This window comes from Tachysurus fulvidraco, chromosome 15, assembly GCF_022655615.1.
Source record: "Tachysurus fulvidraco isolate hzauxx_2018 chromosome 15, HZAU_PFXX_2.0, whole genome shotgun sequence".
NCBI lineage: Eukaryota > Metazoa > Chordata > Actinopteri > Siluriformes > Bagridae > Tachysurus > Tachysurus fulvidraco.
Window position 1 is genome coordinate 19,727,899 of NC_062532.1, and position 13,760 is coordinate 19,741,658.

At 41.8% G+C, this 13,760-nt stretch overlaps 1 protein-coding gene across 6 annotated transcripts; it reads right to left on the reverse strand.

The window, feature by feature from the left end:
- Positions 1 to 786: 786 nt before the first annotated feature.
- On the reverse strand, positions 787 to 13,288 carry retreg3 (reticulophagy regulator family member 3). Of its 6 annotated transcripts, XM_047800552.1 has the most exons (11): positions 13,139 to 13,282; positions 12,936 to 13,035; positions 12,345 to 12,625; positions 8,604 to 8,710; positions 8,007 to 8,037; positions 7,785 to 7,911; positions 7,391 to 7,475; positions 6,823 to 6,960; positions 6,111 to 6,190; positions 5,335 to 5,467; positions 787 to 5,226 (listed from the first exon to the last, which is right to left on the reverse strand). In XM_047800552.1, exons 3-11 carry the CDS (start codon positions 12,593 to 12,595, stop codon positions 4,697 to 4,699), a joined length of 1,482 nt encoding a protein of 493 aa, XP_047656508.1. In that variant the 5' UTR covers positions 12,596 to 12,625; positions 12,936 to 13,035; positions 13,139 to 13,282; the 3' UTR covers positions 787 to 4,696. The 6 variants fall into 6 exon arrangements, with proteins under 6 accessions (XP_047656508.1, XP_047656509.1, XP_027016910.2 ...); XM_047800553.1 differs by lacking the exon at positions 12,936 to 13,035 and having other exon boundaries at positions 13,139 to 13,288; XM_027161109.2 differs by having other exon boundaries at positions 12,936 to 13,265.
- Between the last annotated feature and the right edge of the window lie 472 nt (positions 13,289 to 13,760).

The window sequence follows — 13,760 nt, forward strand, 5'->3', positions numbered from 1 at the left end:
CATATAATCATATATATCCCTGAATCATATATGTAATTTCTTCGCTGTGTCAGATATGTTTACATTTACATTAATTATATTTAAAACATACAGATATTAGAACATCTCTAATATGATCGGTCACAAACTTAATCCCTACACAATATAATCTCAAATATCTTGATATAGAGACAAAGTAAAGGTTTATAATAGACCAGATTTTCAAAGAGCTGAGCTTTTTTTATTTTACAACCAATCACAGTCTTCAAAAGAATGTGTCATACCTAGTAACAGGGTTAAGCCCCGCCTCCTTTCTGAGGTAAAAGTTGTTCCATTTTCCTTGCTCTGAGTTTGGACCTGAATCACTCAAGATAAGATTCATAGTTTGAGATTTTTTAACTAAATTAGGAGCTCCTTGAGGTCATTCTTAAGACCGTTCAGAGCTGACAGGCGGGCGAACAGACACAAAAAATAACCACTAAATCAAAATGAATTATACATTTGTGATGAGAAATCAGTACAGCATGTGTAACTGCTCTTCTCTGTTTTCATGATAATATGAAGTAAAGGAGCATCAGACATTTTGAAAGCCAGAATCTGACCATCAAATTAAATGAACTCGATTTACGTCCATTTCTATATGATGCGATATGCTAAAAACCTGGTGAAAGAATAAGGATATCAAACTTAGCTAGTAATTTTATTGCCATCTTTAGGCTGTGAGATTATGTATATTATTGTGCTTTTAGTAATGATTTCAATGACAAACAACAGGAATAAAAAACTAGAGACATTAAAAAAGGTGGGAAAGGTTTAAATTTCAGAATTTATTCACTTACACATCAAAACATATCAAAAATCTACAGAGAAACTGAAGATTTACAGATCAGATGTACACAACACTTACACTGCAGAATATAATTTATATAAAGTACACATTCTATTAAATTACTGGGATTGTTTATCCTTAAAAACAACTTTGTCGTCTATGTTGTGAGGTGAATATAGAGGCAGCCTGAATTCTGAAATTTTGCTCCTGTTTGACGTTTTCTTTAATCCATCTTTAATTACAACATTTACAAATAACAAATCTTTTTTTTTTTTCCCCTCCAAAGTAAATCCCTATCATTTTATTACTGCTTTTGAATCTCCTCTAATGTAAAGTCATTTCTTTCTGGCTCACAGCAGGTGAATAAATTAACTGAAGGAAATAACAGCGATTCGTGTTTTTCCTGATGAAAGGAACAGCGTGGAAGAAGAACCAGTCAGTGATTCTACAGGATTAAGTGATTAAGAGCTCTGACGCAAAGAACCTTTGTCGCGGCTCTTTACGGAAAACAAACGGGTGTCATTTTAATAAGGAGATTACACGTTAGGTTTTTTTTAGGCTGACTTTGAAATTAGAGATAATTCATGATAATTGGCTAATAATTTATTTGCGTTGCTGTCATAAAATATCGCTTTTGAACCGACGACACGGCTCAGATGTTATCGTGTAGTCGGAGAGACGGGGTGTCGTTTTTAATCCAACCGAAATAAGTGCTTTGGAATAGAACGCAAGGTTTGTGCGTGCATGTGTGTGTGTAGAATATTGATTATCAGTTTTACATTGAATAGTTGGTAATTATTTTGTCCCTAAATAAATAATAATGGGAAAGATGAATGTCACGTTTTAGCGCTACACCTTGATCCAGGTCTCTATGATTCTAATTATGGCCGCAGGGGAACCCGGTGCTCACACTGGATGAGCGAAGAGGAGAAAGAAAGTACTTTAACGTCATACGATAAGTAACATAAAATCAACCAACGCGGCAGCTTCGGATAAAGCGCTCTCTTCATTAGAGAGATAGAATACCAGATACAGCAGTGCGCGTCGTCTCTCGTCCTCTTTTCTCGCTGGTCGGGTTTCAGTCCGTTTGAGTATTTGTGCAGGTGTGCAGGTGACAGGAAAACAGATTCGTCGGGGGTTTCTTTAGGCAAAACTGCAGAAATTTCCATTTCAAATATTTGTGTATGCTGTATTTTTTCTTTTCTGCATGAAACGACTTAAATAAAAAAGCCTTGAAAATACCAAAAAAAACAAACAAACAAACAAAAAAACCCCAAATTTATAAATGTACTGTAAAAAAAAAAACAGCATGACGTTTCTGTCAGTTCTACGTCTTATAAGTTGTCATAGTAACACAGAGGAATTTGTAATGTAAGGAGTCTCCAGTGTCAAAACTTTCTGTATCATCGCCAAGCCACCTTTTTTTTTAAATTCTGTCTTATTAATAACCTTAACAGACTGAGAGAAAAGTGAGTTGGCATTAAGGAGGAAATGACTTGAGCTTTTGAGGACGACTTTAGAACGCAGCTCTAACTGGATTGAGGTTATGGTGCGTAATTCTATTAATGAAAATCAATGTCAGAAGGTGATTGCTGCCTTATTAGCAGTCTAATCGATCTGTTTGAAGACTAAACTGGATAGAAGACGACATAACGAGCTCATATATATATATTATATATATATTTATATACACACGCACACACACACACACACGCGTGTCTATGGTGAAGCTCAGCAAGTTTCACTTTAGCAGCAAAAGTCAAACAGGAGTTTGTCAGGTTAAAGGTCTATTACAAAAGGATGAAACGAATGACGAGATGAACCACTTCTATCGTCATAGAAGAAAAAAAGCAAGACAGCAAACAAAGAAATGAAGCATCATTGCACCACTGCACACCGCCGGCTATTCTTACTAACGCACAATCAGAAGTCAGCTTCAAATTCAGCACAAAATAACTACACATAAGGTGTGGCTTGCTTTAAGACTGAAGGTGAGATGTGTAGAGAGACTCGTCTAGATCTATAGAGATGCCTTTCCGCTCACGGCGGCTGTAAAGCGGGGTTATCGGGAGACGCGTCTGCGACGAGGTCTTTTTACCCTCTGAACGAACACACTGGAGGTTTTCTTTGTTTCTCGCAACCTTCAGTTTTAATTCTAGAGTGTGAAGTGTGTGAAAATCCCAGATCGCGTGACCTGTGCGATTCCGCCGTGTGATTGGCTGTTGGAAAACCGAACAGCATGTTGAAAACATGCTCATGCTGTATAAAGCAGAGGATAAGCTTACAGCAGAGGTCACGTCTGTTTATTCGACTTGTTCGACGAACGAACGAAGGCTGCGTCTGTTCGCCTGATGACCACAGATGCTACGACGACATCAGGCCTATAGGTGCACGCCCATGTTTCCCTCTATAAGGCGTGTATCAGCAATAGTCGATGCTGTTACACATCAGCTTTGATGACAGGATTGCTGGAACCTAAAGACTTCAATTTCCAGCAAAAAAAACAATTTTTTCAGTTCCGTGTCCATCTGTTTCTTGCGAAACGCGTTTATACAGCACGCGAGATGTCGTAAACTACAGCTTTGACTCGGAGGTGTCTCGTAGAAACGGTTATGTGAGTGCTGAGACACGAGTGACATTGCAAGAAGACCTCCTGCTTTGCTTGGTATCAGTGAACACATCATGACACAGTACTGGAGATTTATAAACCAAGCACACTGATGCCGTCATTTACGGCATTTCGTGCACAGCCATCGTTTAATACAACCGAGTTAAGGGTTAAGGGCCTTGCTCAGGGGCCCATAACTGGCACCTTGGTGGACCTGGGATTTGACCTTCCAACCTTCCGATCCGTAGTCGAACACACTAGGCTACCACACCCCGTAGTACCGGTGTCAGTGTTCACGCACACGTCAGGGAGCGGTAAGCTGACCCTTTTGCATGGTGACAATCGGGGCTGGAAACTGGAGATAGCTCTTTAGCTAAGTAGGTAAGTAATCACATGAATAAATCAAAACTAAATCGTATAAGTAATAATTAATTAAAGAAATAATTAAAACTTTTTTTTTTTTTTTAACTGATCTGACCTTACTGGTTCCCATTGGACATGGTGTATATTTTATAAGACATTTTTTTATGTATAAATGACTAAGTTGCAGTAATTTTTTTTAGAAAGAAACCCCAAGGTTTATTTGCTTCAGCTAAATGAAAATGAAATTGTAGCGTTTGAGGTTAGCGTCGAACAGGAAGCGAGGTAAACGTAGACACGCTAGGTTCTGAATTAAGACTGGATGGTTGATCAGCGGCGTCTTTGCGGTACAGACGGCTGACTGACTCCTGATTGCTCTGTGCTGCGTTGCTGGATGTGTGTGAGATCTACAGCATCTATACAGGAATGTGTGGCTTGGTCCCATCGTGAGTGTATCGTGTTAAAACGATGATGACTGTACAGGATTTTTGCCTTGGTCATTTTTGCGTTTGTAAAATAAGGCTCAGTTTGTTATACCGTTCGGATGCTGTAAAAAGGTTTGGCGTTTGTTATGCTGGTTTCGGTAAGATTTTCTCCCGGTCCTCGTGTACTATTGCTGTGCCTACGAAAGAAATTACGGGGGAAACGGGAGGAACAGCCGAGAAAACGAAACGACTTCACAGTGATTGACTGGAGCCACTGATTAGTGGGACCGAATACAACATTCATAACCTGTGCATTACACACACCTATATGTACACACACTGCAAACTGGCTCTTCGCTATGCGCTAGAGAATGGACAGGTAGAAGGTGGTAATATAGGTAGGTGTGTATCAGAACTCTCTCACACTCACTCACACACACACACACACACACACACACACACACACACACACACACACACACACACACACACGGCTCACTGTGGCTTCCCCAGCAGGTTGGACAGAAAGCTGGATCCCTGTGTTCTGTTCTGTCCGCTTCCTCTCGTCCCCGAACCCCCTAAAGGATCCATCTGGTTGAGCTCGGACTGATCCAGCAGCTCAAAGTCGTCCTGGTCCTGGTCCTGGTCCAAGTCCAGGTCCAGCTCTGAGCTCGACTCTTTCCTGTATGTGTGAGGACCCTGCAGGGCCCCAGAGAGAGCTGCTTGAATCATGTTGCTGGCCAGGAGGCTCGCTAGATCGCCGGTGATGTCGGAGGTCAGGTTGAGGCCGCCGAGTGAGAGGTCGGTGTCGAGGTCGTCCTGGTCCGAGTCCAGCTGTGTGTCCAGGTCCAGCAGAGCGGAGGAGGTGGAGGCGCGAGTGCCAGAGATGCCGATCGAGCCCAAGCTAGGCAGCCCAAGGCTGGGGTCGTCATCGTCCTCCATCAGCGTGGCGTCTGGGTTTATCGACGGGAAATCTGGGAGGTCCTGAGCAAACGATTCCTCTGGGTCACTGTGCCTGTCGAGTTCTGTCGGGTTAAAGGTGGGGAAGATAAAAAGACAGACAGACATGATGGTTTTTAGTGAAATCAGGGATGCGGCCAATCAGTATCAAATCAGGATGATGTCTTTCTCACCCTCTGAGCCATCGGTGAGAGGCGTGTGTCCCCTGGACAGGTTAAAGGTGCCGTTCTCTGTGTACGAGACTTCCGCATCCGAGTGCTCCGAATCGGTCATCGCTAGTTCCTTAGCAACCGCCGCTTCATCAAACTACAGGATGGGGGGAAAAACATCTGATGCAATCAAACAGTCATGATAATAATAGCAGTAATAACAATTACACATGCTTTAAACGGTTGACCGCACACGATCCTATACTGAGCACAAATTAATAATGATTTTGTCCCTCAACGCTGGTCAACAATGTACTTGCACACAATTCGGACTACATGCACTTTCTATGTTCCGATTCATACACATCGCTGCACCGTATTCAGATCTAATCACCGTGCTCGGATACAACCTTCTCGATCTTTTTTTAATTGGCTCTATTTTTATATCAAGGACAGTCGCACTGTGTGTGATTGTGTACGGCACGAATAAAATTTTAATTTAATTGGATGCAAAAAGTGCTTAATTTTTTTTTTTGTGTGCGTGTGTGGCTGGCTCGCTCTATCCGGCTTCGTGTAGGATCACACGTGACTTGTACTGGTCTTTAAGATGAAACGTACAGCTCTGTTCATGGCCGCTTCTCATTTGCCTTTTGCTGCCGCTTCGGTTTGCAAACTCAATGGTAAGAAATTATACATTTCCTTAACTGTTTTCTGCAAAATATACATAATGTAAATCCCAGTGCACCTGGGAGCGTCACACTGGAGAAATGCCCTTACTGTTCTGTGTCAAGTGCACTTACTGTAGGGCAGAAGGCAGCCAGCTCCTCCTCGCTGTCGCTGGTGTCACCAGAGGTGCCGCCTCGGATCGGGCGCCGAAGGACTGGACACATACACAGAGAGAGAGAGAGAGAGAGAGACAGATGGAGAGAGAAGGGGGGAAGGGAGAGAGAGAGAGAGAGAGAGAGAGACAGAGGAAGATGGAGAGAGAAGGGGGAAGAGAGAGAGAGAGAGAGAGAGAGAAAGAGACAGATGGAGAGAGAAGGGGGGGAGAGAGAGAGAGACACAGAGAGAGAGAGATAGAGAGAGAGACGAGAGAGAGAGTAAGATGAGAGAGCCTTTTACTCTCTCTCTCTCTGCTCTTTTTTCCCATCTTTGTGTCTTTTTTTTTTTCTCTTTCTCTCCCTTTTTTTTTTTTTTGTATTCTTTTCTTATTCTCTCTCTCCTTTTTCCTCTGCTCCTCGTCTCCCTCTTTCTCTCTCCTTTTCCTCTCTCTCTCTTTTCCCTCTCCCTCTTTTCTCTCTCCTTTTTTTCTTCCCCTATCCCCTCTTTCTTTTTTTTTTATAGATCGATAATTCTGTGGAGAAGTTTTTTTAGATATCTACTATCTCGATAGATAGATAGATAGATAGATAGATAGATAGATAGATAGAGAATCAGTGACTCTTCAGTTCAGTACATTGGATATGAACGTCTCTGACAATCTTTCCTTTTCTCACACACTTTAATACTCACACTGATTGTCTATGGGCTTTGACATCATGTAGCCTTTGACGCTGAAGTCCAGCCACTGCAGGGCCGGCTCCAGCCTCACACACACACGCGGCAAGAGCCGATAGTAAATCACCAGCGGACACAACAACACGCCCCACACTGAAACCAGACCGAACAGAGCGAACGCTACGTCGTAAGTGTTAAGTGTCATCTATAGATAATATACATCACGATATACAGCAATAAAAATCCATCTTTTAAAATGCAGCTGTTTATGATTTTATTTCATTTTCTCTTTATTTAACGTACAATGCAAATTTAACACACATTTTAAAAGTTGATTTGTTAATAAATGAGAAGGGGAAAAAAAAAAAAAGTTATTTAATTTCGTCCTCGTTTTGTCACCATAACCTTAACCATGCTGTAATATTTAACATGTACAGTTCATGTTTTGCTCTCATCATAATCATTGTCATTCTTAGCTCTGTTTCCATGGTTACACCTCCTCGTCTGATTGGTTGGTTTTGTTTTGGTACAGACGACAAGCCACTGTAGTGATTTTGTAGTGGGTTTGACTCTTTGTACTCGCCTGCGACGTAAGACAGGAAGACTCCGGGGATGTAGCGCCCCACCATGGCCAAGAAAGAGAACAGCCCACAGACCAGCACGCAGAACTGTACAGATGGAACATGATGGAACACATGAAGAAGCTACTAATCCAGCAGGCAACTACGGGTACAAAAAAATCTAATCCTGGCCATCGATCTGTGTATTTATATATTGTACAAGCTACAAATATACGGATAAACACGGCACGACTCAGGGTGCTTTCTTAGGTTGTTCCTCATAGTAGGTAAGAAATTAGTTCATTATCAGAGTTATCAGTGTTACGAAGAGATACAAAAGCTGCTTGTCCTGGCACCTTTAATTAACTCTAACACATGAGGAATCGTGCGATTCTTGACTCCTGATTCGTGACTCACCTGTCCCGGGTTGTGTCGTTTAAACTCGACGAGATCTACAGCGCACGACGTTACGCTCACCCAAACTTCGGCCATGTGGTGGCACAATTCGGGTACGCTTATGGTGCCGGGCTGCACCAGGCCCCAGCTGCACAACGGGAAAAAGCAAAAAGTGTTATCGATCTGATTCACTCTGCAAAACATCCTGCAATTTTTAAAAGTACAGAGAGAAAACCGTCATACCTTTCGTTTTCGCTCTCATCCACTCGCTTCACTGTAAACACACAGACACAAAGGTTAGGAGCGAGTTAAAGCAGGTGAAGAAAACAGCGCTGCATTGATATTGATCGTGTGTGTGTTTGTGTGCGTGTTTGTTCTACTTTACACACAAAGCATCTGCCACATTTTCATTTTTCCCTTCACTTTCTATACCCAAGCTTAAACCTGTCAGATCAGACACTGTAATGATGTCATACAACCTGAACACCGTTCCTTCGAGATGCCTTACTTTGTTCAGCAGATTTAACATAAATAACTTGTGTCTATCGATGTAAAGCGGCAGCGACAGAAAAAACAGTGTGTTCCCTCGTATGAAACGTTACTGATTTTAATCTGAATTAAAACGACGCTAATATAAAACGAAAACCGACGGAAAGCCGTTAACGGACTACTGCACGCCTGTGCTGTTACTATAGAAACCAACAACCTCCGGCATCGCTACAGCGGAGACGAGACTCCGGAGACCTTCTTGTGGTTCACGGATTTATCTGATTTGTAGGCTAGAGGTTGAACTGTGAAGATGATGGCGTCCTGGAGGCTTGCTCTGATCGGGAAAACTACCTTTGATTTTGGGCCAAATCTTGTTCCTCCACATGTCGACACACACCACCACAGCCAGTCCCAAAGCCAACAGGAAGAGCAGTCTCACCGAGCTCAAAGCAAAGAACCTGCAAGACACAAAGATGTTTAAGATGGAGGAACATTTCACACAAGGCTTTTCTCCTTTTGTTCCCATTCAATGAGGACTTTGATTTAACCGCAGCAGAGTGACGTGAAGAGGGGAAAACAACCAAGGCTTAGAAGAAGCAATGAGTGGAATAACTGAATAAAGACTGAAGGTTCGAGCCAAATAAATGGGTGTGGGAGAGAGAGAGAGAGAGAGAGAGAGAGAGAGAGAGAGAGAGAGAGAGAGAGAGAGAGAGGGAGGGAGAGAGAGAGAGAGAGAGAGAGAGAGAGAGGGAGGGAGAGAGAGAGACAGACAGAGAGAGACAGAGAGAGAGAGCGATAGAGAGAGAGAGAGAGACAGGAAGAGAGACAGACAAAGAGAGACAGGGAGGGAGAGACAGAGAGACAGACAGGGAGAGAGGGGGGGAGACAGAGAGAGAGACAGACAGACAGACAGGGGGGGAGACAGAGAGAGAGACAGACAGACAGACAGACAGGGAGAGAGAGAGAGAGAGAGAGAGAGAGAGAGAGAGAGACAGGGAGAGGGAGAGGGGGGGCAATGATTAGAAAAGGCAAGAGTGTGAGAGGGAGGGCAAGAGAGAGGGTATGTGGAATGAGAAAGAGACAAAATGAGCGAGAGAAACATATAAAGACAGAAATAGAGAGAAAGAGGGTGAATGCAACAACAAGAAAGGGTAAAAGGGTGAGAGAGCAAGAGAGAGGAAGAGGGTAAGAACAACAGAGGGCAAGAGGGTCAAAGGGAGGGCAATTCAGCGTGATTCAGCTGAACTGGTTGCTCAGGATTAAAATAACACGTTCATACCTGCTTTATTAACAAGAAGGGGCGGGGCTAAGAGCATGGCATTGTTTCATTTTTTATTACACAACGTAACCTTCTCTTAATTTCCTGGTGCATCGAACACGATTACAACAGTAAATTATAACGTCACGGTTTAGACGGTGATAAGTAACAATTCTGATGAGTCCGTCAACCGTATAAGACCCAAATCCTGAATACTGAGTTTTTAACAACAGACAATCTCTTAAAGCAGCTCTACTGAACATAAGAAACGGTTATTATACAAAGATTCAATATTAATATTAGACTTATATTTAAATGTGTTTGTATTTATCTCTAATGAACCAGTCTGAGGTGACTGAGGTGAGTAAAAAACTCCCTTAGATGGAAGAGGAAGAAACCTTCAGAGGCACCAGACTCAAAGGGAACCTCGTCCTCATTTGGGTGACACTGGAGGGAGTAAATAAAGCTGCCATTTCCTTGTCTTACATGCCTGCTGTCCTACTTTTTTTTGGCACGCTTCAGCCTCGGCTGCCGGGCTAAATATAACCAGGCACCATCTGTCTCCAACACCGAGAAAGCAGGAGTTATGGCTACAAAGCGCCTTTCGGCACGGAGAAAACAAAGCGCGGCGTCTTTAATGCACGCCTTACACGACACTCTGTGTAGCTCTGTGACAGAAATCTACTTTATTCGATTTCCCTTAAATAGTGCACTGGCTGTAGATTTGAACCTGCTGATAGTTATGAGACTGATTCCAGCTCTTTTTAATGTGTCAAACGATTCGATTCGGCTCACCGAGAAGAGTCGACTCTTTCAGCTCCTTTCGAAAACCAGACGATGTCGTTCCTCTTTACATGTTTAATAAAATCAAGCACCGATTTAAAAATAACATTACTTTGTTATATTTAAGATTCGATTCTTAAAGAAAAATGTCCACCTAAAAGAGTCGGTTCGATGAGTCGGTTTGACGACAAATGGCACGTCATACGTAGAAATATGTTGGATGGAACTGGGCAGCGTGTCGTTTTTATTCCGGTTTTGTATTTAAAGCTACGAGAGGTATGATTTGATTCAGTACCGTTGATGCATTTTCTTCTCCAACAGGAAATTAGAGTAACGGTGTGCTGAAGTGGTTGACTGATTAACTTTAACATTTGAATTATTTAATGCTGATAAAATGTCATTCTGTTACACTGTGGAGCTTCTGTCACTAAAACAAAATTCCTCGCATGTGAAAACATGCCTGGCAATAAAGCTCTTTCTGATTCAGATCCTGATAGAGAAACCCTGATGGTGTATCAAGACAGGATTGTGTTTACAATCTCGACCTGATCACATCAACACCATTTTACACAAATTCCACCGTCAGCTAAAAAAAAAGATAAAGTCTGACAAAACTACAAGAATGTTGGAAAAGTGAACTGTTAATAAGCTGCTAATGTAGAGAAAGACAAACCCAAGGGGGTGGGACATACACCGTCAAGAGGGCTTCTCGTTGGACGAATGCAAGTCTAGTACTGGAGGAGTAATTAAAAACAAAAAAAAATGTAGTAACAAATTATATAGTAAACATTTTGAAAACGAGTTTCTAGTCCTAATTTCGGATGATCATGTCGATAAAATAAATAATGCTTTCAAAGCGAGCGTGTGATCTGGATATTACACACTACTGCTGCTGTATATTGCACAAAAAGCATATAATATTGCACAATATTGTTATTTGCACTCCCATACTTTTACTCTATATTCATATTTTATTCATTCTATATTCATATTTTATACTCATTCTGTATATTGTATCTCATCATCTGCATTTTCTTGTATAGTTTGTATAGTATAGTGTTATTTATGTCTGGTACTTTTGAGAATCACAAACTGCTGGAACCAAATTCCTTGTGTGTGTAAACACAATTGGCCAATAAATCTGATTCTGATTCACTCTCTGAGATCACTAAACTCAGGACTTCTGGTAGTTCCCAGAATACCAAAGTATACTAAAAAGGTGGTAGAGCGTTTGGAATAATCTTCCTAATAGTCTTCGGGGCTCAGGCACACTTTCCCAGTTTAAATGTAGATTAAAAACGTATCTCTTTAGTCAGGTGTACACATAATACATCCCAAAATATTGTGCTCTATTACATCAGACCAAATGTACATCATCATCATCATCATCTAGTGCTTGTTAATATTATGAACAGCAGCTACGTTAATTCCTCTTCACCGCTTCTCTCTTTCCACACGGAAATCGCACCGGCTCAGATCGTCTTCCGTGCGATGAAGATTTTGGACCTCCGGTGAGACGAGGGCGACTCTGTGAGGATCCTGAGGCTTCTAGAGATCTACCAGCTCGTTAGACTCTGTTATACTAAAGAGGAGACGCCAGCTCCATGTAAACTCTTTCAGGACAACCATCTCCTCATCAATACAACATTTATCAGACTGTATATTTTATAATCACACCCTCCAGTGTCACCCATATGAGGAGGAGGAGGATGATAACCAGATGCTAACTGCATTTCATTGGCTCTGTACATGTACCTTGCACAATGACAATAAAGTTGAATCTAATCTAATCTAATCTAATCTAATCTAATGAGGTTCCCCCTTTGAGTCTGGTTCCTCTCAAGGTTCCTTCCTTTACCATCTAATGGAGTTTTTTCCTTGCCACAGTCACCTGAATCACCTCAGACTTGCTCATTTGGGGATAAATACAAACCCATTTAAATATATCTTTTTTTTGTATTATATTATTCTTTATAAAAAACCTTTTGTTCTATGTTTATGTTTTGTAAAGCTGCTCTGAACTGAACGCAGGTAGATTATAATCATCTCACCAGAAGCCGCAGTTGGTGAGTGTGTAGAGAAGCACGCTGTGTACAGGTCTCTCCCACAAAAGAACCGCTTGCAGGTAGGTGATGAGGCGCTCATGAGGTCCCAGAGCGTCCATCAGCGCCGCCTTCACGGCCCGCACCTGCACCGCGGTGTCTCCGGAGCGCTGCCGACTCCGCACGCCTAAGTCCGGGCGTCGCTTCCACGACTCCCCGCTCCCTCTGTCAACATCTCCGGTTTCACTCTCTTGCGCCATATTTTTATATGTATAACTACAACCTAAACCCTAAATGTCACGAAAAGAAAATAACAATAATCATTTATTATTAATTAATAATTAATATCGTCAGAAGAGCTGATAAACAAAACACAGACCAAACTTTAGCTGTATGTTTTTAGCTTAGCTTAGCTTAGCAGCGTAAAAGAAAGCGTCGCAGTCTGATGACATAACGAACCGACGAACGCTGCCGAAGTCGTTTTATTTGAAGGAGGAAAAACGTATACGTGTAAAATAGATTTAACGTAAATAAACTCTACGTACAGCGGTTTATCCCTCAAGTGGTGGCCGTCATTTTGTCACGTCTTTTTTAACGTACCTTTGCCTACGAGTCCAAGCCAACGTGACAGCGTGTAAAAGGGCTGTGTTTCAAACCGATACCATGTTCCCTTAAAGTCGACTATGGGGTCCGCCATTTTCTAGGGCGAGACCAAATATTGTTATGACCATGTATAACGCTTTAAATGACATTAAAACGATTCCCTAAACCCTTACAACGAATCATAAAAATTCGATACACACTTTATTAGTGATGTTACCAGTGACACCGAAGCTCCGATGCGTGTGTCAAAAAAAAAGAAAAAAAAAGAACCGATTTTCATTGAAGCTTGATTCGTTCTGTGCCCATTGACGAATTCACGTGCCCAATGACGTCCGAAGCTTCGATTCACACACACCCACGTGACTGATTTGTTATCTGATTCCATAGATATATACACTAGATGTCGCCTTGGATACGGCAGTACATTGGAACGAATGCGTCAATTGAGCCGCCATCTTGGTACAGGGGACCCACTCCTTTTAACGCATCAGCGTCAATGTAGGCAAAGAAATAAAATCACCATAAAACGTCATAAAAAGGTCAGACATGTATTTATCATTAAGTCTGGAGAAAAATTAGGGTTTTGATATTAAGCTAATCTACTTTTTCAAAATATAATGCATAGTGCTAGTAGGTGTAAGTTTATTACTTACATTCTTCCACTTGAGTAAATTTCAAATGAACAATCACTACTTACCTTATAGCCTACTGCATGCAACACTGCTACAATGGCGTGACTATACATGTTCATTTAAACATTTAAATTGTATTGGTTTATTCAATATGATACACAAAGCAAATTGCAGGTGGAAGCAAATCACA